The sequence below is a fragment of the Grus americana genome, chromosome 20 (genome assembly GCF_028858705.1).
Source record: "Grus americana isolate bGruAme1 chromosome 20, bGruAme1.mat, whole genome shotgun sequence".
NCBI lineage: Eukaryota > Metazoa > Chordata > Aves > Gruiformes > Gruidae > Grus > Grus americana.
In genome coordinates this window covers 8,726,036-8,752,326 of record NC_072871.1, presented here as the reverse complement: position 1 = coordinate 8,752,326, position 26,291 = coordinate 8,726,036, and the positions used below count along the sequence as shown (strand labels likewise).

The 26,291-nt window shown below is 37.1% G+C and overlaps 1 protein-coding gene across 14 annotated transcripts in view; it reads right to left on the bottom strand.

The window, feature by feature from the left end:
• DENND1A (DENN domain containing 1A) overlaps window positions 1-25,419 on the bottom strand; it is a 213,603-nt gene extending 188,184 nt beyond the window's left edge. For 12 of the 14 annotated variants that reach the window (XM_054848881.1, XM_054848878.1, XM_054848882.1 and 9 more), the window contains exons 1-2: window positions 25,260-25,413; window positions 18,810-18,880 (exon numbers count right to left, since the gene is read on the bottom strand). In XM_054848881.1, the coding sequence (XP_054704856.1) occupies window positions 18,810-18,880; window positions 25,260-25,276 (88 nt within the window). In that variant the 5' untranslated portion in view covers window positions 25,277-25,413. Of the gene's footprint in view, window positions 1-18,809; window positions 18,881-25,259 lie in introns of those variants that run through there. The other 2 variants (XM_054848877.1, XM_054848884.1) reach the window with 2 other exon arrangements.
• Window positions 25,420-26,291: the final 872 nt, after the last annotated feature.

Below are 26,291 nucleotides of genomic sequence, written 5' to 3'. Positions count from 1 at the left end.
ACCTAAAGGAAATGCTAACGAAAACAAATAGTATTTTCCAACATACTGCCAGGCTTTTCATTACTAGAAAATATTTGAATGTTATGAATATTTTCCAAACTGCTTTATTTTCACCATTTTTTGTTTTAGTTTTAATAATATTATGGCCATTTTAATTTGCTCATAACCTATATTTTCCATGTATTACAGAACACTTTACAGCCATCTAACTTTTTTTAAATCTCTTTCCAAAATTCACCAACCATAATAAATTCAGATAGACATATTATTAGTCAAACACATACAAGTACTGCAGAAATATATTCATTGTTATATGGACCATCACATTTCAGGTTTAATCTGAACTGACTCGAAAAGCACATGGAACAAAAGTGTTCTAGCCAACCATAAGTTCTTAAAGTGTTGTACAAAAAAGAAAAAAAACCCCACCCTACTCTTCAACAATTGTATAATTGCCTAGACTACACAGATAATACCTCCTTTGTCAAACATGCAACAGTGAATAGTGATTTCTAAGCCTCAAGCTACGTAACTTTATAATGCTTAAAACTGACCTTACTTTCATACTTGCAGTATTGATAATCTCAAACTGTTTTCAGTTTCAAAGTTATCATGTGTCACTTTAGCAGAGTACATGACACTGCTCTATGTTACTGATCTGCACAAATATCTTCGCTTAGGCAAACCTCCCTGCATAGCAATACAAGATTTTATAGAAAACAAGCTCTTCAGAATCATTTGGGGGTTTGATTGCTTCAAAGTTTCTATTATTGCATCTCCGTTTATTTCAGGATGCTTTAGCTATTCAAATGGCATTGAAACAGAAAAAACGATTCTATCAAAGATGAAATTGTGACACAGGAAACTGAAAAATCCCATTCTTAGTTCTAGTGTTCTCTTTAGTGGAGATGTTAACTTAAATACTTTTGGAATGTATAGTAAAATATACCTTATCTATCATACAATTAATCTCATTCATATGTTTCATTGTCGATAAAGGACAGCCAAACCTATTTTTGGTGAGACTTTGTTATAAAGAGCAATACTACAGTTGGGGTTTCTACAACAGTGTACTCATCTGTAGAGCTTCATGCCTAATGCATTTACAACTACAGAAATCTGTGGTATTAAGTGATCCTAACTGAATAATAGTTTCAGAGGTCACCAACTCACTCCTAAGTTTTAAGGTGTGCAAGATGATATATAAAAGATAGCAATAATTATTTTGTTGATACACTTCAGAACTTAGCCTTGTACCCTTCAGTACTTGATTTCACCTTTTTGTTTCAGCATGAACTGTGTAACATGCTCACCTCAACTTAACAGGCATACTAGAACTGTCCATTCTATCAAAATGGTAATGAAAATTCATAAGGGCTGGTAAGCTGCAAGCAAGTTTAAAAAAAAAATTATCAGAGATTGGTCACAGTGAGCCTCAACTAAGGCTGCAGCATCACTGAGGTCTTGTGAAAGTCTGCACACTGAAGTATTAAATGAGAGGAAAGATTGTAAAAACAGGAAAAAGCATTCAATATGCTCTCCTGCAAAAAGTTGCTGTGGAGTCAGATGTGTTCATGACAGAAGTTGAACTTCACAAACAGTATTCAAAACTTAGTGGAGGTGGGGGGAAAGAGGTCCTAACATGGAAAAATATACCTCATCTAACTAATGACCGTGAGATGAAAGAAAAAGAAAATCATTGAGTGTTCAGCTACTCAGAATGACTTCTCTCTTTTGGAGGAAACTTCATTAACTGGACAGCATCAAGCACTGGAAGAGAATTGTGGGTATATTTACACTTGCAGCATTGACCTATTTCGTATTGGCAGTGCTTTCAGCTACTATTAACAAAGCTCACTTTATGCCATGTGTGATGCTATAATAAAAAGAAGGCCTCTGAGAAAGTAAGTTTATCACATTTAAAGCAGTACTATCAGCCTGAAGAATAATTTGTTTTATATGAAGAGGAGCTTGCTGATATTCAGTGCAACTAGACAGGAAACCTATCTTCTCACTAAAAAATTTTATAACATTTTTGTTACTGCAGAAAAGGTAAGGGTATCAAAAGGATTTTTAACTGCAAATAGAAATTCACTGGAAACATTTTAAGATATTTGATACTTCCAAGATGTATGACAGTACATATCAGCTATCACGATACTCCTGAGACAGTGGACAAGTCTAGTTCTGAGCAAGAACATTCATAATTATGTTATATTTGTTTAATTGACAGCCCTGGAAGTCAGGTGTATGTAAAATGAGCAATCTCATTCATTTCCCTTCTCTTCCTTGCCCAGCTTTACTACACAACAAGCTCCCAACTACACTTTCAGACTTTTTTCAAGAGCTCTGCCAATTCTTTTGAATCTGTCCACCCTTAGCAACAGATTTGCTGAAAATAATTTTTTCCTTCACTACAACTCCAAAGGTAATGTAAAATACAACTTTAATCCACTTGCACAATTTTTTCTCCACAGGTTGATCCACAAGGTGCTGAAGTGCAGATGGTCATCGCCTCCCATTGTGCTGACATGCAAATCTATCGAGGATGACTAAGGAAATGAGGAGCGTAACTTGTTCTGGCCAGCTGGCAGTGCAAATGTGATCTCCAGTATCTGCACATCACCACTGATTTGTAAGAACATCTAGTTGTACACAGGATAGGAGGGAAAGCTGTGGCCTATAGACAGTAAGTCCTCAGAAGCAACCTCTCAAAATAACTGAGAAAGCTGTTGGAGTGGAACATTCAGAGAGACATTTTCCCCAGAAATGTTTTGGCAGAAACACCACTGAGAGCCAGAGCTGCACTTGCATTATTGCACACAATCATACGCTGAGCACTGATAAGCAGTACGATGAAGGGAAGCAGTTTTCAACAAACGTTAAAAACTACAAGTAAGCTCAAGAGCTGTAGCGGCTTTTATCACAGACAAGCACACCTTGAGGAGTGTATATTCTTTCTTCGTTATCTCATACCATGTCTAATTGGGCCTCTAAGCTCTCTGCTCCCTAGCTGCTTTTTCCAGTTCTGAATTCATACCACTATTGTACTCTAATCAGGAGAATTTGAAGTATCAACAGGTCATTTCTAAAAACTCTCCTTCCCATTAAACTCTCTTATTTGCCCTATATCCAATCATCCATTTCAGAGTACTAAACAAACAGCATTTACTTGTTGAAAAATAAACATGTATCACTAATTGTAATATCACAACGCTAATACTTCATGCCATAATTGTTCCATAAAGGCTCCACTGCCTTTTCTTAAATGATCAAACTAATGACAAAGTTCTCTCCATCGTTCTATACAAGCAAATATGTGTAATTTTTAAACACGAAAGATTAGAAGTTACGCACACAAACACAACTCCTTTTAAAAAGGCTCAAAACACTGTATTTACATCTGCAAGTACTCACTTTATTACTACAACCTTTATAACAGAGCTTAGGTTTGCTTCAAACAAAACAGGGTTCTCAGCGATAGAAGCACAAGAAAAAGCCCTGCATACAGTTAGTCTACAAAGAATTAACTGGATTAATTAGCAAGGGATTTGAGAAGCAGCTTGGAGCTAGAAAACCAAAACACTAAATTGTTTAAATACTTTGGCAATGGATCAAGGTTTCTAGGCAGCCCTATGTTCCATTCTCTCCTTTTTTTTTTTTTTTTTTTTTTTTGCTCGGTGTTTTAACACATTTAACCTGACGAGGTACTTCTTCATGAGATATGAATGACACTGTCAAAATACCAAAAAAGAAGATGTGAATTAAAAAATGCCACAAGCTGTTAGCAATTCTGCCAACATGTATGAGCCCAGGCAACATTAATTAAAAATCAATAGCTTAGGACATAAATAGCTCTTATCTCTGTTATACTATATCTCTAACATAACTCTATTAAAGAAAAAAAAAAGCCAATGGCTTTGCTATTATATTGACTGAATTGGCCACAACAAAGCAAAAGAAATAAGGCAAAAACACTGAGCAAAGAAACACGTATGAGAAAGGGAGGACAGGCGTATGAATGATTGGAATGTTTCAACCTCGCACTATCATTAACACATAACTGGCTGGAAATAGCCACACTGCAAATACTTGAATAAGTTACCAGAAAGAACATTTAGATTTTTACTGCTAATATGATTCTGTACAAAATCCTTCATGCCATGGACATAACATACACATCTTTCTGTCAGCTAGAGCTTATTGATCAGTATCTGTATTACACATCTCAACTAAAGATTAAGTTACTGTAAATTCTCTGATAATTACAAAATAAAGGTGAGAAAGAGGCAGCAAATTGCATTCAACTTTTTCTTCTTTAGTGATACGATCTTCAAACTAAAGTTACATTAGAAGGTATCAAAATTAAAAGATTTAAGCTCAACTAGGAACTTAAACCACTGCTTTCAAAAGTTGTTTTCAAGCTTGCAGAACACCAAACGTGAAAGATTTAAACCCATTTTCTAACAAGAGATCACCCAACACACACCAAGCTGGATGCGCAGTTTGGGTCTCCCATAACTCCTAGACAATGTCCTTATTTGGGGTGGGATAGAATTGATGTTCTCCACAGTAGCTAGTACAGGGCTGCGTTTTGGATTTGTGCTGACAACAGTGTTGATACCACAAGGATGTTCTAGTCACTGCTGAGCAGTACTTACACAGAGTCAAGGCCTTTTCTGCTCCTCACACCACTCCACCAGCAAGTGATTGGGAGTGCACAAGAAGCTGGGAGGGGACACGGCCGGGACAGCTGATCCCAATGACCCAAGGGATATTCCATACCATATGGCGTCATGCCCAGCATATAAAGCTGGGGGAAGAGGGAGGAAGTGGGGGACTTTTGGAGTGATGGCGTTTGTCTTCCCAAGTCACTGTTACGCGTGATGGTGCCCTGATTTCCTGGGGATGGCTGCATACTTGCCTGATGATGGGAAGTAGGGAATTAATTCCTTGGCTTGCTTTGCTTGCGCACATGGCTTTTGCTTTACCTATTAAACTTCTTTATCTCAACCTAAGAGTTTTTGCACTCTTATCCTTCTGATTCTCTCCCCCATCCCACTGGGGGGAGTGAGTGAGCGGCTGCGTGGGGCTTAGTTTCTGGTTGGGGTTAAACCACAACAGACAATCATGATAATTCATGTTTCTGAACAGTTTCTACAGAAATTGTATTAATATAAAAAAAGAATATGTAAGAATCATACTGAAATGGAGAGGTTAAGTTCAGTTTTCTTTTTGTCTAATGACTCTTGCATTATTCAATTATTTATTAATGATGGACAATATCAAATGCTTCCATCAAGACACAGTAGTCTAAATCAACGATGAAGAAGTCGACCAGGCTCTGTTTAGCACAAATTCGAGTTCAAAATAAAAGGGAAAATTTCATTTACATAAGAGCTATGTGTACATATGCCAAGACACTAAAACACTACACAAATTTCAGTGGAAGAGCAGATCATAAAATTGTAGCATCCTTCAGGTGGAATTCTCAGGACAAAAAGGATAATTTTGATAGTCATGATTGCAAATTTGAGCTCTCAAGAACATCTTATAGCAGATGACCATACGCAACTGCAGTACCACTCAACTACAGAACACAGACCTGCAGATGAACAGCAAAACCAAACTTTGGATAACACTATGGCGGATGGCCAGTCATTCAGGAACTAAGAGTTTGGAACACATGAGGAGGCTGAATGTATTAAAAACAAGCACTAAAGATTGTTTCCATTGCAAAGACATTTTTTAGAAATACTAATCTGAAATACTGAACATATAGATGCAGGACATTAGCTTTGTGAAATCATATGCCAAGCAGAGCCGTATCCACAGGAATAACCAGAGATTAATTAGAAATTCACTTCTATTATGGTAATACAGTCATGAAGTATGAGCTTTCAAGGTCTTAAGTGATAACATTTTACTATGTCAATTGGATTTTGAGTCCTACCTCATAGCCGAACTTTGGGACATTCCTACTTATTATTATTATTCCCTTGCCCTAATCCCACCTCCCAAAAATTTAGTTTATTGATTAGAATGCAGCGCAAGAAAATTTAAGGTTGTATTTATAAAACACAGACACCAAGTGCCAGGACAGGGAAACAGAAGACCTCACTTTTCACGAGACCTTTTTGTCTAACTTTTCATTGAGCTACAGTCAGAAACGATATATCCTTCCATGGGGCAAAGGTGTGAGGGGGGAAAAAGGGAGCAGAAAAAAAATGTTATTATAGAATTACTACATTTTGGGGGGAAACAGGTGCAATTGTTATTTTATTTTATGTTTTAAGATATGTTTTTATTTTATAATATTATCTTGAAGTACCTAGATTCTCAACTGTTCAAATTCCATCCAAGCAATTGCCAATTTCAGTTAACCTTGTTTAAGATATACCAAATACAAGTTCTTGTTGCTGCATTTGATATAACTTTTTAGAGGAAGAATTGTGTTAATTATGCAATTTCAATTTTTAGTAGGAGAGGTCCATTAGAACACAGAACTGCTGCTAATAGTGTTCCTCAAAATGGAATAAATTGAAATTCCACCAAGTTCCCCCAATATTTATGCCATTGTAAAAATACAAACTATCACTTTATTAACACTTCAATCATCTTCTTCATTGAAGGTTCAAGAACATAAAATAATTCAGAGGTTTTGTTCCATCATCTGTCTCCATTTTATTTTACCATTATAAATTAAACTGATATAAGATGCAGAAGTAATTTGTAAACTCTTTCAAAGGACATGATTTACATTCTTCTTCTATAAAAATGTAGATATCCCCCTAACATGCTCCACTTGTGTTAAATATTAACTAGAGATACTTATACTACATATATACAAAAGCGAAAGATATTTCTGATATGTTTTGGGATTACTTTTAGCATTCTAACACTGTTTATAATACTGGTGCAAATACTGCCACCAATAAAGAAACAAACATTAAAAAGGTGTCCTTTAAGCTTCCCTTTAAGGCATCTACCATAATCGTATAATTTGCTCTGGACATCATTAAAATGTAAAGTTAATGAGGATTCAGCTGAAAACAGAAGAAATGTAACCTATTTTCAGGCAAAACTTCTAACACTGCAATCAGAGGGAAAACCTCTTTGATGTCTCTTTGTCTCTTCTCATTAATTTTCTTTTGGCTTAAAAAAAAACACAAAGGCTGTTTAAACTAAAAAATGCATAGAAGTTTAAACATGGTAATTATAGGCAAGCTGCAATGAGGTCATTAGGTTTTTAAAACTTTGAGATAAACAAAATTGAGATGTATGACTATTTTAAAAAACATGTCAATACTCAATTTTAATTGTCCATGTGATTGATACTCACTGTATTCTAAGTATTTAGTCTAGATACAGAATTGCTTCAAGATGATTTAGTGAAGGACCTAATCCCATATCCAGGGTGAAGCAAAGCAATCAAGAAATACATCAAAATGAAAAGCTCTGTAATTACTGTATTACTGGATACCACATTTGGCATAAGTGCAACAAAGCATGCTTTTTGCAATCTCCATGCAAGAGAGATGGCAAATTGTGAGATTCTGCTGCTTTTTACCTCTACAGTTCATTAAAGAATAAAATATTGAACAAGTTAAATAATTCTATTTACTCATTACATCTATTTTTGTTTATAAATACTACCAAGGTACACACAAAGCTATATACTGCTGCTAATTCTTTCTAGCAGAAAATATCTTTAAGAGCTATTTAATTACATAGTACTGACGGAATCTAAATGCACTGAAGTGGTATGTATTTTTAGTGAATAATTTACAAGTACATTTTCTTAAATCATAATCAAAACAATTTTTAACACTACTGTGTACAAATGATATATATTATCACAAACACAAATAAGGCATTTAAGCCATTAAGTAAAAGCAACAAATAGACAGGACAAACATAACATTATCTTTAGTGTAGAAGGCCATTAATCACAATGAAGCAAAACAAACATATCTGTAAGATTTTTCCACGTGCAAATATCACCTCTAGATAGTATGGGATGAGAGGAGATCAATATATTAGTCTGTGGTAATTCTAAGTATAAATTTTAATGCCTTTGTGGACATAGGTTATAGCTTTAATAGAGAATTATTTACCCTATTGAATCTTTTTAACATGTTTGATAAACTCCTCTTCAAATTAAACTGAGTGAACAATCAACAGGCAAGTATCAGATAAAACCAGATCCTACTCAAAAGTATCTTACAGGTCAACTAGACATAAATGAAGAATAATTATTTTCTTAAGAGATAAAACAATGTAAGAATAAATTCAAAAAAGGTAATGTTACCACTATTTATATTCATAACTATGTCATTTCAAAATAGATTACTCTTTAAACGAACTAAAGATGGGATTCAGTTAATCCCAGTAGAATGCATTGGGAGTTCTGAGTGTAGTTCCCTTCACCACCATTTAAAATCCTAGCACAAATTCTAAGTGTGGAAATTCTTTTGGCTACGATATCCAAGATAGGGCTTTAAAAGTACTCACTGAAAGTTCTTTTTTCTTCTCATTCCTTCCCTAGGTGTATGTACTGTAATGGTTGATGAAGTCTGGGGCAGACCACACATTTTTGGCACAGTATATAGGACCCTTCACTGCTGCTTCCCATCTTTTAATTGGCGCTTTCCACCCAGATTGTGATGTTCTACAGGGTACTTCTACACAGTCTTATATTATTTGACTATCTATACTATGCATCATTTGTTTTTCCCAGTTAGTTCATCAAATTCGAAAACATTACTCTCCAAATAGCCAGTCATGGAAGAGTTCAGAAAAAATCACAACCAACTGAAATATTGGGGGGTTTGAGGGTTTTGGAGTTGTGTTGGCTTTTTTTAATCCCTAGGGAAGTATAAACAAAAGAACTCTCCAGACTATAACCGATTCCAGATAATAGATTATCACTATCAGTTGTTTGTTCCCACCCTCCATCCAAGGTTACCATCCTTAATACTGCAGTTCAACTTCCCTGGTTCCTATCCCACTCTTCTATGAAATAAGTCCTATTAATAAGTATATCGAAAGCTGTTTCCATCTAAAAAAGACATACAAGTCATCTCCCCAAGAGCCGATAATCTGTCAGCATCCAGAATTTTGACAAATGGTTTACCAAAATCATTTTGGCAGGGCCAAAAAACTCCTTACTCATCAGTCAGGATTCAGCAGCATTCCTTCTCCCCTCTCCAATGACAGAATCCAGTGGAGAGCAGGTGATACACCTAGTTCACAGATAATGAGTATGTTAGGATATTAACAGAACATAATACAGGTCTTTATGAGGAAAACGAGTCTTACCACTGTTACTCACAAACACTGCTGCAGGGAAGCGTACCACACACTGACCCTTTGCTGTGAATCAGCACGCTGCAGCATTTCATGAAGAATGCTGCAGGATCAGCCTAGTCTCTCGTAGGACAAAAGGTGGGGTTTGGGATTTGGTTTGGCTTTGGTTTTTTACAACCATTGCTGAAATAAAATTGTAGTCCTGAATTCATTTTAAGTTTATTTGATATTTTAACCTCAAATCGTCTTTCTTTCTAACTCTACTTCAATCATAAAAACAAAACAACAAAAAAACCACAAGAAAACCTGACAATGTCTCTTTTTGTAGCAGACCAATACTGCCTCGGGCACTCTGATAGGCCTCTGTGAATTAGAGTTTACATTCTCTTCTTGCAAGGAACTACCTATAACAAAAAACCCCAATAATAAAAATAAATCTAGTTCATCTTTTGCTTTACCAAATTTGCTTTGCTTGCATGTTAAAGTGGTGCTCTGGGTAGAATTACTGACCTACATGTCAACAGACTATACACAGACACAATTTCTAAACTCCAATATTTCTATTGGAAACTCTCACAGGAAGCATCAGTACAACTGTGGATGGACCAAACGTCAGTCATTCCTGGGATGGTGCTTACAACATTAGGCAAAAAACCTCCCAAAATCGCTATTCTTAATCTACAGGGAGTCTACTTTAAAGTCATTACTATTTTGTTTCTTTTTCATCTGAATGACACTCTAATTAAAAGTTCTTTACAGAAATGCCTATATCTAGATTAAGAGCTGAGTGCAGATGCCTTAAGCTTTAAGCAAAAAGTTAACACTCATTAATGAGATTACCTGTTGTGATTAAATAAGGACAAAAAACAAACCACCTTGGAAATTTTTGTGACTGAGAATAAACTGAAGTTAAAATTACTCCCTTAAGTCATACACACCCCCTTTCACAACAACTTTTTGACTCTATTCAAAGTACAATCTCTTTGCCGTTATTGGAATAACGGCCCTACTCTTAAAGGAGCACATTAACAGAGAGTTAATTGCAACAAGTGCTTCATCAAATTCTTAAATGCTTCAAATGCTGAAATATTAAATGTTTCAGTTGCATTTGGTATCTAAATTGAGTCTCTCAAGAACTCTTTAAAGAGAACAACCACTCGAACTCCTCTATAAATTCAAGGAAAACTGTAAGTACAGGTAGTGAATGAAAATAACTTGTTAAAATCCCTAAGAAAACCCTCCCTAAAAAAGTTTCAGTTTGGCAGTTAATTTCAACCTGCAGTTAAAAAGGCACTAGCTGTCAGTCAGTTTTCTCACCCAACTCTATCATGAAAAGAAAAACTGACAGATCACAGGAGCTTGCCTTTGTAAACCAATTCGGGAACTTTCATGCTTCTTATTTGTTAGGTTAAAGGTTAAATTGCTGACCTCTGCCCTCCTGCTTAGCAGCCTTTCCCTTTTTCTGTAAAGCTTTATTTTGGGGCTGTATTTACATGGATTAGTCTCTTTTCACGCTAAGAAGGAATCTGTTCACAGCCAAAGCCTTAGTTCTGGTTGTACAAAAAGCAGTCACAATTATTCAGCAGCAGACAATGACCATATTGTGGATTTACAAAAAAACCACCTCAGCCATGGCAAGTTCTGTCCTTGCTGCACAAAACAATAGAAGAAAAATCTTATCAAGCATTCAAGAGAAAGCAAACAAAGCAGGCCCACTGTGAACTTGATGAAGATGTCAAGCTCCTTTAAAAAATATAAATCAACAAAAGAGTTTAAAGTCTTGTGAGTGAGACTTTCTGTGCTGAATTTTTCAGTCTAGTGCCAGCAGTAGCAGTATAGTGCAGACTAGTAAATACTTGTGAAATAGAAAAGACTGTAGACAGAAGTAGCTAAAGCATGGAGCAAAAAAGAGCCACAAAATAACTTAGAGAAATGGAAGAACATTCAGTTATACCTGATATTACCAACTTGGGGTTTTATTAAATCTAGTATAATCGGCTAAGAACACCTAAAAATGGTGTTAGATGAAATTCATGATGACTTGCAAGATGACAGATTCTAATGTTTTTTCATAAAGTAAGTTTATCTTCAAATTGAGTTATGTATTTCATTTATACTGTAAAAGCCAAACTGTGAACTGTCTTCAAACAAAGCAGTTCAGACAGTGCTACTTATCTGATCTGGACACTGCAGTCCTAGTAAGTTCTTTGTGAAAATCTTCCACCTTGTTTGTACTTAGAAGAAAAGTGATCAAATGGAAACAGAGAAACAAAGCAGCAGCTTAGGAGAATTAGAATTCCCAAATATGACCTTATCTACTTAGATTTGGTTACTTTTCCAAATCTGCTTTAGGAAGTTAGGTGTAGCAACATAATACCATAAAGATGGGACAGGAAAACTTGTGATACCTGAATTACAGCACATGTTCAACAGAAAACCCTTATTTAATGGAAAGAGACCTGAATTTTGCAATTCTTTTGTTATTCCTAAATCTTCAGTATGTGACCTATTTCTCAATACAGAACAGGCAAACCTCAACCAACAAAATGTTTTCACCTTAAAAAAAATAAAGGTTGCTCCGAGAGTTGCACAGCTAAGGTTTACAAACTTTTGAATGACCAACTCTTAACTTAATCTTACTCCAGGAACTTTGCCTATGTTCAAGAAAATACTTCATCTATATGGGACGTACTGCTCTGTTATCTAGAATTACAAGATACGACAAAAAGGTAATGATAAGGAGTAGCAGGATGTCTATTTTGCAGAAATAGAAACCTGCTAGTTCTCTCTACCTGTGAAAGTCCTATCGTGGAAACCATAGTGACAACTGCAGAATAATTTTAGGGCCCAAGTACATCATGACTTCTCCCAGTAGAGTTAAGGACTTCGATTAGTTTAAGTTATAACATTTGTGATCTACTGGGAAGGGGGGGAGGGAGGGAAAGAGCTAGTACAACACAAGACTAGAACATGAAAAGTAAAGAAGGAAGTACTTAAACTACTCACAAGCTTCTAGTAGGAACAAGATTAGTAGTACATGCTACTCTCAGAGCCTATTCAAATGCAAATTTCATCCTTTCTCTCAAACAATGATAAACTCCCTCAGAGTTAATAGTTTCCTTCTAAGATTCATCTCCCTTTTCAACTTAGTGGTATGTTTTCCAGAAAAGAAAGAAGCACATGGCGAGTCTTACAGCAAGACCTTTTAAATTCCATCATAAAAGAAGTAGTATAAACTACATTTCCTTTACTAATCCAGTGAACATTTGTTAAACTCTAACACACTTACACTTTGTCCATGCTATTGCATTTAGGCTTCTAACTTACCATGGTGGTTTTTTTTTTTTAAAAAGAAAGAAAAATCCTTTAGCTGTACTAAACCATTTTAGCTTTTTCCTTGAACACACAGCAAGAATTTATGCTACACTCACAAAAAGATGAAAGATGAGGTCCTTGGAGAGAAAGGCCTTTTCGCACACTACATGGTAAAGCTACAGATTTGACACACTTTTATAATGCCTGCTTTGGCAAGAACACAAAAACCCCATACAAAAGCATGCTCCGTCCTCCCAGACAGGGGTGTAGGGGGGGTGTCTTACTCTTGTGAGCATTTACTTTCAAATGTTCATACTTTAGAGACTATTTTGATCGGTTACTTTAGATTAACAAATTCTCTTTTTCTACATGAACAGTTTGACAGACTAGAATTCTCCTCACGGTCCCATCTAACAAGATGGGATCTTTGGCTGAGGTCCAGCAAGATCCTTAAATTTCTCACATCATATTTCTGATGAATGACCTGCAACAGTTTTATGCTCATAAAGTGCTTTGAAAGTGAAAAGATTTCTTAAGTAGTTAGTGTGCTTTCACTTTCTTTATATAGGTATTTAAACTAAAATTGCTAGTAGATTCTTTCTACTTCTGCATCTCAGAAAACCAAAACAATCTTTTAGCTGAGGTTTAAAAAAGAGAAAATGCAGTTCCAATGCACTTCACTCTACTTGCAAGCATACAATACGTCAATAGTATGGAACTGAATTTCTAGAAGTGCTTAAGCTAACGTAAGCAGATATGATTTGTAAAACAAACAAGTTCTTTGTAATCTATTACCTCAATTTCTGTAAAGTTTTACTATTATGAGATGCCATGACAACTACGCAAGGTCTCCATTAGAAGGGTTCACAATCCCATAAAATGCATTTTCCCTTCCATTACATGAAGTTTAAAAATGGAAAAGAAATCCTGTAGAACAGCAGTATTTCATACAAAGTGTCTATTTTGCTCTCTAATTATCCACTGCATGTAACAATTCCAATGAATGAGAGAAGATCATGCACCAAAGACGCAGACTTATCATCAAAGCTTATTTTAATAAGTTAAAACTGTAATCTGTAGCTTCCGTTTAGAACGTCCAACATTATTTGCTTAGGAATGTGCTATTTTACGGAACCACACTGCCCTAACACCAGAGAACTTAGCATTTCTCGCTAAGATTTTAATGGGTACCCTTTTAACTTCTTGAATTTGAGAAGTACCAGCTACATCAGTGATGAAAGAAACAGCACAGACATCCTCTGCTGCAAAGATTTTGGTATCATTGATTATGAAAACCACTGAAAGCAAGTTTGGTTTTAAACATTTTTCTTAAACTAGCGTGGACAGTAAAACATAACATAAAGCAGTATGCTAACAAAACCAATGGTAAACCTCAAACCTTGCATGTAGTGTTCAGAAGTGCTATAATAATTATTTTAGTTCAACTAAAATAGACATCTACTCATTTCTCCCAAGTCACACTTAATTACTTAAGCATCACACCAGAAAGGCAACACTAATGCAATTATAGATGATGTCCAGAATATATTACTGGTATCTGCTAGGCAATAAGCTGTATTCCCCTCTATCTATGATTTTCGAGGCTCTAGTTTATTTACTTCCTGAAGCAAGGTTAACTCAAATCTGTGAATCCTCTAAAATAATCATGATAAATAGCAAAACATTTTGTTTGGTTGTGTTTTTTTTAAAAGCAATACACCTAGATTTAGCAAGGCAGATGGCCTCCTTATATCTACACGATAAGGAAGGTTAGAAATTCTCATACTGTCAGAACTGCACAGCACAAAAATGCATAAAGGCAAAGACACAAACCCCACACACAGGCTATAGAATATGAAAGCCTTATATGTGAATTGGAATGTGTCTTAGTAATCAATTTTTTTAAGTCCTACCAATCTCTCTGTCCTCCTGGAATGGCTGAAAGCCAAAGTTACCAGCCACACTTGTCAAAGTGTGGACGCTGTTGTGCCCATTTGTACAGTATTAGCATCTTACTCCATCCCAATTACACCACTGCACAAAAGGCACTGGTTAAGAGTATTTAAGTCAGCCTATTAGCCAGGCTTCTGTATCAGCCCTGGAATTGCACCTTTTCCTCCAAGTCACAGTCATTACGCGGTACTTACCTGATACTACAAAGGAAAGCATCAAAGTATTAACACTGTATGTTTAAGTCAATATTTTCTCCGTAATAATATTCCATTTTTTAAATAAAAACATGCTTATTTTTTCCTCTCTCCATGAAAGTAAGCGTGTGGGAGCTGGTGAGAAGCACTAGACTTGCAAAGTTCCTATGCTTGACATACACTTGACACCACAATACCACTTTCTCACTGTATAACTTCCATGAACTGCCACTGTAAAGATGCAGACTCCATACTTTCTACTCTATTTTGCTGCCCTAGACTTTTGGTGAAAAGGCATCAACATTTTATCAGAAGAGAGTATGGACAAGAGAACAGTGCTATTTGACAAAACTGAAAAGTAGAACATGAATGAATGCATCATTGAAATATTAAGTGAAGAAATTCTGAATTCCAGACAGCCCAAATAAAATATAAAATTAAAAAAAAAAAAAAAGTGGGAACAAAGTTAAGATAACAGCAGTTTTGTATTTTCATTCGATTTTAGGAAGTCAAATGTTCTTTAAAAAAACCAAACACACACAAACCACACACACTAACTTAGATTCAGTTAACTAAGGGGAATTCCCAGCCTCCATGGAAATCACAATCATAAGGCAAAATACTGGTTTGGTAACTGTCTTCTCTTAAGGAAATATCTTCTTAATAACAAATATTCATCTTAATGTTGCTAGTCACAGTTGCAGCTATCTTGCTTCACGGTTCTCAAAGAGATCGCATTTACATAAAGTGACTCAGAAAGAAAAAAATCCGTAAGTCCCCAAATAAGATCTACAAATATAACAAAGAAAAGCACAAACACAGCTTTTGGATACAACTGAATGCTGGAATTGTATAACATACCAAAGACTTCATGTGCCGGAAATACACAAGTCTCCAATGTTGAGCACAGATGATCATTATTCCTAAACAGTCTAGAGAGGAAAGGACAAAGAGACCACAGCTGAGCAGATCAAGTGGTCATTTCCTTTCTCAGTTCACACATTTCATTGCGGCTTCGGTGAGTTCTGCCTGGATTGGAATAAAACAATATTTGCTTTTTCAACTTCTCTGGTTTCGATAAAGTTTTCTCTTCATAACTTATTAAAAGTACAAAACATCCTCCAGATGTTCCTGAAGCTTACATTTCTAGGAATCAAATCTCAGGATCCTCGGGTAATTCAGGCTGGAAGGGACCTTGGGAGGTCTCCAGTCCAACCTCCTCTCAAAGAAGGGCCAGATGTGAGGTCAGACCACGTTGTTCAGGCTGCGATCCTGCTGGGTCTTGAAAACTTCCAAGGATGGAGGTTGCATAACCTCCCTGAGTGACCTGGTCCGATACTTGACTGTCCTCATGGTGAAAACATTCCTGATATTCAGTTAGAACACCTCTTGATTCAGTCTGTGTCATTGCCTCTTGTCCTCCGGCCATGCACCACTGTGAATAGCCTTGACATCTCATCCTGATGAACTCCTCGTAAGTATGGAAGGCTGGTATTCAGTTCCCTGAAGTCTTCTTCAGGCTGAACAAGCCCAGCACTCTCAACCTCTCCTCACAGTGCAAGTGCTCTAGCTTGCTCACCATCTCAGTGGCTCTCCATTTAACTTGTTCCAGTTTATTGATGACTTTCTTGGAGCCCAGAACAGATTTTTTCCTGCTGCAGTCAATTGTCTTGGTAACTATGTGACAGTCAATGGATAATGTTGCTCTCATTCATTTCAAAAGTTATTAACCAAATAAATATTTAATGCAAGATTGTTAACAATTACATAAGCAATAAAGCTATTTGAATGTACAATTGTCTGTCAGTAGTTATTACAAGTCAGTAACTCCCATTTCGGTAAGATGCAAATGAACTATGAAATATAATTGCAGTTGATATTTAACAGTCACATGGAAAACATCCTTTGCTGCACAAACTTTTGAATAAAACAAAATAGAGGCATGTTTTACCATCCCACAAGCCAATCTCCCACACTAGGACTGTTATAGCTTTAGAGCAATTCATGCTCCTCGAGTTCATGTCAGAAGATTGATATGAGAATTAAGAGCACTGTAAATGATCAATAACACTATTATACTAGACACAAACTTCAAAAACAGTTGTCTTAGTTAATTTTGGGATCCATGACATGGGAAGAAATAATTTTTTTAAACATGCCTGATAAATTTTCTCCTTACACACCTCTTATGCATTTTGCTTTTCCTAACAGTAACTGCTCCTTGTCATTTAACATACATTCCCTGACTGACTGGGGCGGGGAGAAAAAAAAAAAAAAGAAAAAAGTTGATCTATATTCTTGGTCTTCGGCGGAGAACAGCTAGCCAACAAGTAGAAGAGACTACATGGAGGTCTCTAGGTCTATATTTCTAGAACGGCGATTTGCCTGGGATACAGCATAGCTATTAAATAGAGTTGACGCTGCAGAGAACCAAACCACCACCTTCATTTTGAACAGAAGGACGGAATATTTGGGGATACACAAATCTAAGACCTCTGAGAACAAAGGGCACCTCTTAAATATTAAAAAAAATGGTTGGAAAAAATATTTTAAAAGATTATTCAGAGAAAATTAATAACTTCAGAACATACAAGTTGTAAAAACAATTATTAAAACAATTTTTTTTACTCACTAAAACAATTTCTGAAGATTTTGCACCTACAAGTGCATACAACAAACCTAAAAACACAACTAAGTGAAACTCCCACAGAATCAGTTGGTTTATAGAACAAAATGTATACTAAATTCTCCAATTAAAAACCTGTAAAGTAGTTTCCGTGCTTTTTAACCCACCTTCCCACAGCAGGGAATTAATCCCTCCAGGGGGATGCAAACAAACTTCAAAGAGAAGATTATACCCAGACACTAGTACTGTACAATGTAATGTTTATGGTCAAATTTGTTCAGATTTTCTGGCACTAGAATCCAGGTCAGATGTGCAGAAACAAAGACTAGTTATTAAAAGGGCTCCTGCAGTTACATCAAATAGTCGTGATGGCATATAGCAGTAGGACAAGCCAAAACTGTATTCCAGTTACAACTCCTATGGAGGCTTTGGCAGTAAAGGAAAGAGTTGCAGCTATTTGACTTTTGCTGATTGTAACAAACAGATACAGATATAAAAGGAGGTAAGTGGCTTTCCAGTCAATAAAATACAAAAATCTTTTCTATTGGTTCATTATACCATATATACAATACACACATGATAATTTCATAAAAGATAAAAAGGAATATTACTTCAGTATATGTTGACTAATCATAATTATTTCATTTTGACATGCTTCCTTTTCCTAACATTCTAGAGACTGATCTCACAAGACAATATCTTGAACTAAATTCTGGGACTATGAATTTCAACCTTCGCTTTTCCTGCTTATTTGATCAAGTTCCTCAGGTTAAGAAAAAAGTGCAATCGAAAATTCACAAATATACTTACATGTGGGTTTCAGCAGTTATGGGACTTCTCTAGCATAAACATAGGACTACTTGTCAGAAATAATATTATAGAAAAATACTTGTATAATTATGGCTTGATAACAATGTTTGATAAAAATAGTTAACCAAATCATAAGCTATGTTCATGCCTTATTTCTAGATAAAATCATTTATCAAAGGAAGAACTCTGGGACCAGATTAAAATACTTCTGTAGAGAAGTAAGAAAGAGGAAGTAAAAATAAATTCCACACAAGAAGTTTTAGAGTATTTTTTGCTTTAAAACTACCCATTCCTTATATAAGCAGCAAATACAAATCTGAAAATGCATTTACTTTTTCAACCTAATGAAGGGTTATTTCTATTTTAAAATACAAAAAAGGCAAAATAATCAAAGAAATCAGAAAATTGACCACAATCAGGGATGGAGGCAAGACCTTCTCATTATTAGTCCTAACTGCAAAAGATTCCGCAGAACCAGTGATTAAAATGTCTTTAAAAGCTACAACAGCATAATATTAAATATACTTAATTATCTCACAATACATGGTTCTTAAGAATAGTTTTAGCCAATAAGTAGGTAGAATTACAGTGCAAAACAGTACCTTTCCCAATGCAACTGATTCCTGAATAGGTTACTTCTGCATACACTTCAAAGGTAGTTTCTGGATTTTGTCTGAAAGCAAAAAAAAAAAAAAAAAAAAAAGTATTTAGCACATCGAGATTTTTTTAAAGTGTGCTTTCAATTACTCAGTCAAAAAGGGTTCTAAGAACGCACACATTACAATGACAACTTGATAAACTAGATTTCTTGTTTTATAGTTTGCAATGATTTCACATCAGATCCTTCTGCCTTAATAGTGTGTAACAAGGTACGACTGAAACGCAGATGAGTCAGTATGAGCTGGGTGTCTACAACTTTTACACAGAAAAAAGAATCAAAACAATAGAAAGCACACAGAACCTTTAAGTCAATTCAATTGTTGTGACTAGTCTGCGCTTCTAGATACTAAAATATCACAGGCCTATCATTCAGAACTTTGCCAGAAAAATAAAACCATGCCTTTTATATCATTTTTTAGAATGCTACTCAGACAAACAATAGTTACTTTAGTTCTTGGCTACAGTAGTGATTTTGATTACATGTGCAACTTGGAAAAGCAAGTTCTTTTTATTTCACCTTTACTTTCAAATGAGAAAGTAAAACATCTGTGTCCTAAATACAGGGATTTTTTTCACAAAAAAAAATAATAATCCCAAATACTCTTTTCTCTTCACCAAAGTGAAAACAGTCATATTGTCCAACATGGGACAGACAACCCAGATTCACATTTTCATTACCGGGACCCTTGAGTTCAACTTCATGATGCCTATTTGCTCAGGAAAAAGGAAAAAAAAAAAAAAAAAAAAAGGAAGCTGCAGTCAAGAGGATCCAAAGTCATTTTATGCATACATTACTGGAAAACTTAAGAGGCTGTATTTAGGATGAAGACAGTTCCCCTCTGTAATACTTGTCAAAATATTTCTATCTCTTTGTCAAAAAAAAAGGCCATGCTGAAGAATATTACAAATGCACAAGGTTTCACCTCATGAGACTCCAGAGTCTTAAATCCAGAATGCTGCCAGATGCACGCGAAATAAAGAAATGGGTGCGAGAGTCAAAAATTATACCAGATTTACAAAACGTAAATGAAGCTTGAGGAAAGAGACTTTTTCTGCTCCAGAGTTATAAATATACCAGTAATAAAAGTAAAATTTAACAATATAAGACTAAAAAAACCAAAACCATTTAGTGTACATTTTCAGTTGGTACTTCTATAACTCCATAAGTGAAGATCTGGAATTACATTTCTTAAGGAGCATGTAAAGGCAGCAGGTGATTATATAGGAAAGTATATTTTGAGTTAAATTCCTGACTCACAATTTACGCTACTCCAAAATTTTTATGAGATTAAAGAGAATCACATATTAGATTGTAATTGTTTAGTTGATGAAATAAGGATTTTATAAGTCTGAACATGTGACATTTTATTCTTAGATTTTCTGGTTAAAACCAAGAATGAAGAAACTGCATAATTACTGTTCTAAATTTATGGCTGCTTATATAGTGATAATATTGTCTCCTATGTGTTAATGTAAACTATCTAACATTAGAAAATTGTTGAGGTATAATTAACTTGTGAATTTTGTTAGCTCCCTTACAGCTAAGGGTGAAAATAATGACAAAACCCATATATATATATATGTGCTAGAATTGCTCCCTGAATAATAATTTTTAAAAATGAAACTCATCTTACCCAGCATCACAAGCCAAACATATAAACATGTCAAGGAGTTCAGCCTACTCTTCAGAGAATTTCTATTATTTTTAATCCTACTTTAACACCAAAAGGATTAAACAAAACATTTCTAACCATGCCACAGGCCCATTTAATGTAACTCAAGTGGCTCTAAGCCAAACCCCACACCTATTTAAATCGACAGAAAAGCTACCGTGTGTTTCAGTAGCATAGGATCACACTCTACAGTTTTACAGAGCACCTCTCAGGAGTAACAATATGGTTCACAATTCAATTAATGTTAATTTAATTTGCCACTAGTTCCCAACTGATTGGTCTTAAGTAGCTATTTTTTTCAGAAAACTGCAGTCATAAGTTATGAGAAATCTAAAATCAACAAATGAACTACTATTTTGAGTATAAAACAAACTCGCATAATCCTCTCTGTGCTACTTAAGAGTTGCTGCACATAATCTGCTTCAAATATTGAGATTCTGAGACAGAGATACCTTTCCAAAATCATGGTACAGGATGAGGATGAAATGAGAACCACATAACACCAGAAATGTATTTTTCCTTTCATATGTATACTGCTGTGCAGCCTTATCTTACCCTCCTTGTTTATGTCTTTATTTTTAGCAACCTGTTTCCTTAATTAAAAGTTTATAAATTTTATAATATTTTTACAGCTAATGGATAAAATAACAAACACCTTTTTAGTATTATGTTAGAGTCTGTGTTCAAATTCTTTAGTGGAAACACTGTATAACACAGCTGGCAAGAGCACTTACTGTATACCAAAACTTTCAGACAAAAAGACATTAAATTTTGTATTTTAATATTCTGTGACAAATATCCACTTATGTCTATGAACAGTGAAATTAAAGTAGCTTTGCCAAGTCAGAAACTTAGTATTAAAGGCTGCATTCAACAAGCTAACACCTCAGTATGAGAATGAAGTCATTGTTGAATTCTGAATATTTTACAACTTTTCAGTGGAATTCAGGAAACAAGTCACTATGAGACTTCATACAATTTGCAAATATAGCATAAACATGCATCATAATATGTATATTTTGCAGTCCATTTTTATGACTATTAAACTACCCTGCAGACATCTAATGCCACCTGCGCATTGTACTGAAACCTCACCACACTGAAATCATCCACGGCATTATAACCTTAAACACAGACAGAGGTTTTTTCCTCCCAACAGCCTCCAAATAACCACTGAAAGACCCATGGTCAGTTATCAAGTGAACATACAGATGCAATAGAAAAAATACATAGGACACATATGTACAAAAATACATAGTACCCCTTTTATTTGGTAACTGGATCATTTCAGAAGGAAATGCAATACTTTTTTGTAAATATAAATTTAGGAAGGAGCTCTATGAGAAGCGAATGCTTGTGTGATAAATTCTAGTTGTATGAATTACTTCAAATCTCTCTGGTGTAGAAATAGATTTAGTATCAAAGCAATCCATAAGAAATTCAATTTTACACTGAAGTAATATTTTTAATAAGATATTTATGTACCTTTCACAATCAACATTATTAGTTTTTACCAAATTGCAAGAGATTTGTGTAGAATAAAATTAAATAAAGTCCTTCTCCAAAACTGTATGGATGGAAGTACAAACCTTACATATCTAAAACCACTATTTGAATTCTGTCAGGAGGATTTTTCTTTTTTTTTTAAACACATAGGAAAATGTAATAGCACTTATGACAGAATGCATCATTCTACTTAAAAATTGCAGCATAAGAGAGAAGCCTGACACTGTTTGATAATTAGCTGTCTTGTTACAAGACTTAGTTGCTCAACTCTTGCAAAAAAATAATTAGCAGAATCTGTAATTGCTAATTCAGTTCAGAAATTGCACCTCAAACCCTGATTAATTGCCATATATTTAACTTTTTCTGCTGGTATTCCCTAAGTAGATAATATTGCATTTCAGTATATAGCAAACTTTATGTTAAATATCTGAAAGCATTCCCAGATTAATATTAAGGATCTCTTCTGCCATCACTGAAATACAACCACCTCTGGAAAGGAACATGCCAAGTTTTTTCACAGTGCAATGCAATTCTGGGGAACAGACTGATATGGACACATTGTTAAAAAGAAAAATCCTTTCTCTTTTGTAATGTCTTGAGTACTGAGGGCTACCAAGAAGCAACAGCAGCCAGGCTAACTAGATTCCTATTTTACATTACCTCGCTGGCACAGAGTGCCTTGCACGTACAGTATGACATGCTCCAATACGAAGCTTAACCCAACAGTGTAACCCAATACTCAATTTACCTTTTTTTCACCTGCAGCTACACACAAGCCAAAAGCTTACAGGATTGCTGGCAACTTCTTGATTTCTTTCACTTCAGTCTGATGCAGCTACTGATAATTTCCTCTAAGCAATCTTTCACTCAAATGACTCATTATTATACATCCATCAAAAATATAACTGACACATATGTCTAGGTTTCATGCAGAGTATACCACAGTGTGTGCAAGTGATCCTGTGCCAAGGAGTTTAATACTCCTCATTATTATCAATCTATAGCAAGAGGCAAGAGATCTGACTACTAGATTTTTGCTAGGGCTCCAACACATATTGGCGACACCACTAAAGGAGGCATGCCTCAGTATACCCAATTATAAAATAGTTTTCTCATTCCCGCTCACAGCTGTCCCAATAAGAGAGCTACTTATCAATGAAAATCTTTGCTGGATTAAACATCCAGCTCAGACTCAGATAGGCTCTCTCATTCTTTATATATTTCAAGATTGTTTAGAAATTTTCTCCATACTTTACTTGGGCACGATGTTCTGTCCAAAGTGGAAAAAACCAATTTATTAATTGTTGCTCAAGGCTAAGTTGCTTAATTACACAATGGACAAAATGCTTTCTCAAAAAGTCCAAGATGAATGAAAAGTAATGCTTATATGGCATTATCATCTATGTTTTCCTGGTGACAGAGAAAGACATGGGCTTTGTCTGTAATCTTGAAAGACACATTCACACTGAAACAGACTCTGCACAGAAAACAAAAGTCCTAAAGTCCAATACTACCAACTGCTACATGTCCTCATTGATACCAGTGAGGTTTCCAGTTTAATTGTCTCATCTGAGTGATTACATTCACATTCAACAAAATGTATGCAAAGCCATTAAAGGTCAAATTAGCAATCAAAAAACCCAAAGATTGTAAACACAGTTTGTGGATTCAGTATGTACACAAAAGAAACTATATTTTAAGTGAGCATCACTTTTAATAGATTTAAGACAAGGTGATCATAAAAAGTCATTTCAGACCATAACCTTGAAGTGACCAAAGCAAGGGTGACCACTGCAAGATCCAAAGGTGCAGGTTACAAATGTAACCTGCTCTGCTATCAAAATAGTAACAATTTTAGATTCTACCTGTATTTAAATGTAAGCTAACAGTTTAACTAGTTTCTCAGACTTTGATCTTTTGCAGCAACAGTTGAGAACCCATACACCAAGAAAGTGTAAAAATTTTCCCCGCAGAAGGAAGGTTGCTTTCTGCAACCAGCCAATCATTTCAGTGCTATCATTACAAGCACTCATTACCCCCTTACATTTTCCTTAAAAAAAATGGTTGGATAGACACACATTTATGTCTATCCAGCCTATGAGCTTGGGAACATGAAGATGTGTCATCACACAAAGGACACTACAAACTGTGTCTCCTCCAGTCTCATATTCAAGTTAAACAAAAGAGGTGAAAAGTTAAAGCCCTATGTAATCTTGAAGAACACTGTGTTAAAGAAGGAAAAGCATTTGCTCAACAGCATCTACTGAAACTGCTCAATAAAATACAAGCTAACTGGATGTCTCCACTCCATCACACATTTCACGCACAAAGATGTCAGCACGCCTTGCTTGGTGATAGCTTTATTACACTTCTACCTGTCTCAGAGGAACTGAATTTGTCTGGAACAGCATATGAATGAACTGAGATGTTTAATGTGACAATACCAAACATACCAACAGGGCTTACCAATAAATCAACCCCCAGTCTTATGAAAATTTAAAAAATATTGAGGGCACAGAGCTGCAGGCCCAACACATATCACTTGCACCACTCTTCTCCTTCCCCCAAATCCCCTTGCTAATGCATTTTCAAGATATCATACCTAGACTATCCAACTTTCCTTTAGCACACCCTAACCTAGGTAAGAGGCTTTGAACTCTCTCGACCCTGTCACAGCCCAAAACCAGGCGTCACCAGCGCTGGCAACCAAGACTTTCCCATTCCAGCAGCCCCGACCCTCCTTAAGGCCTGCACCGGTAACATTCGGATTGCCCTCACAGCCCGGCCCTATGCGCTACCACACGGAGATCTGAAGACGGGGAGAAAGAGAGTAGACAACAGACCAGGTTTTGGTTTGAGGGCGGGAAACGACACTCTCCTCCCCTCCTCAGGGCAGGGGGGACAGGGGCGCTCCCTGGCCCGGGGTCCTGCCGCCGAGTTGGGGTTTGACGGCACGGGGCCCTCTGCCCGGCCGCCTCCTCCCTCCCCGGCCCGCGAGTTGGCCTGGGGGGTGGGAGGGAGGCACCGTTCCCCCTTCTTCCTCCCTCTCTTTCTCGCCCTACCCCGAGGCCTGTAGGCTCGGCCGGGGTCTCGCCCGCGCGGCCTCACAGGGAGCTGGAAGGAGGGCGGGGAAGTCCCCTTCTCGCTCTCCAGAACCCTCCCGCTTTCCTGAGGGCCTGCAAGCGGGGCTGGAGAGCTCCGGGGGGCACTCACTTGATCCTGGATCCCATGGTCTCTGGGGGGCCGCATAGGCCCGGGCCAGAGAGAGCAAGGGGGAGGGGGCCGGAGCTCGGTGGGCTGCGCTCTCTCCGCCGCTCGCCCCCTCACTCCATCCCGGCCCGCGCCGCCGTCGCCCCAGCCGAGTCACGGCGCGGCGCGGAGGCTGCCGGGAGCTGTAGTGCGGCAGGGCCGCGAGGGCGGTGGTGCGGGCGGGGCCAACGGCCGGCCGGCACCGTTGAGCCCACCGTGCGCCCCTCTGTGTTAGCATGGCAACGCACGCTGCGCGCGCGCGCGAACACTCTCTCCTTGCCCCCCCCGCCCCGCGCGGGCGGTAGCCGTCGCTCCCCTCAGGGCGCCTCAGGCCGGTGTCCCGCAGCGGAGCGGCCGCCGCTTCTCAGCCGCTAAAAAGCGGCTAAGAGTCCTACCGATCAGGAGCGCCAGGAAGGGGGTTGAGCGGGAGACCCATCCCCAGCAGCCGGCCGTGGAGCAGAGCTGCCGCCCTGCCCGCCACAGAGCGCCTTATGTCCTGTCAGTGGGCTGACTGAACCGTGAGGCACCGCCTGAACAGGGCCAAAACGCGTCACAAGCGCGATCCAGAGCCCCAAGCAATCCAAGGGGACTGATATCCAGACCAGATGAGGACCAGGAGTGTCCATCCTGGAAAGCCCTGTAAAGAGGTGAGCCCTCCCCACAGCGTGGCAAGACACAGCCTGAAGTCCCAGGCAGAAATAAGTGTCCAGTGCCTAGGGACTACAAGAGAAGTCAAAGAAAAAAAGGCAGGGAGGAGCTGTGAGCTGGTACTCTTGCAGAGCTATGACAGAACATTATGCACTTTTGGTCACAGAAACCAAAGCTGCTGAAAAGGCAATAAAGGATGGCTAGAAAGAATTACAAGCCCAAGTAAGGTCATAAAGGGGACTGGAGACTTCTCAACAAGAAGTGAAGGGGAGATGAAATGCAGTCTGCTGAAAACAAAGCTTACGTTGACTCAAAAATTGCAGTAAGACAGATTTTGAAACGTGCCTC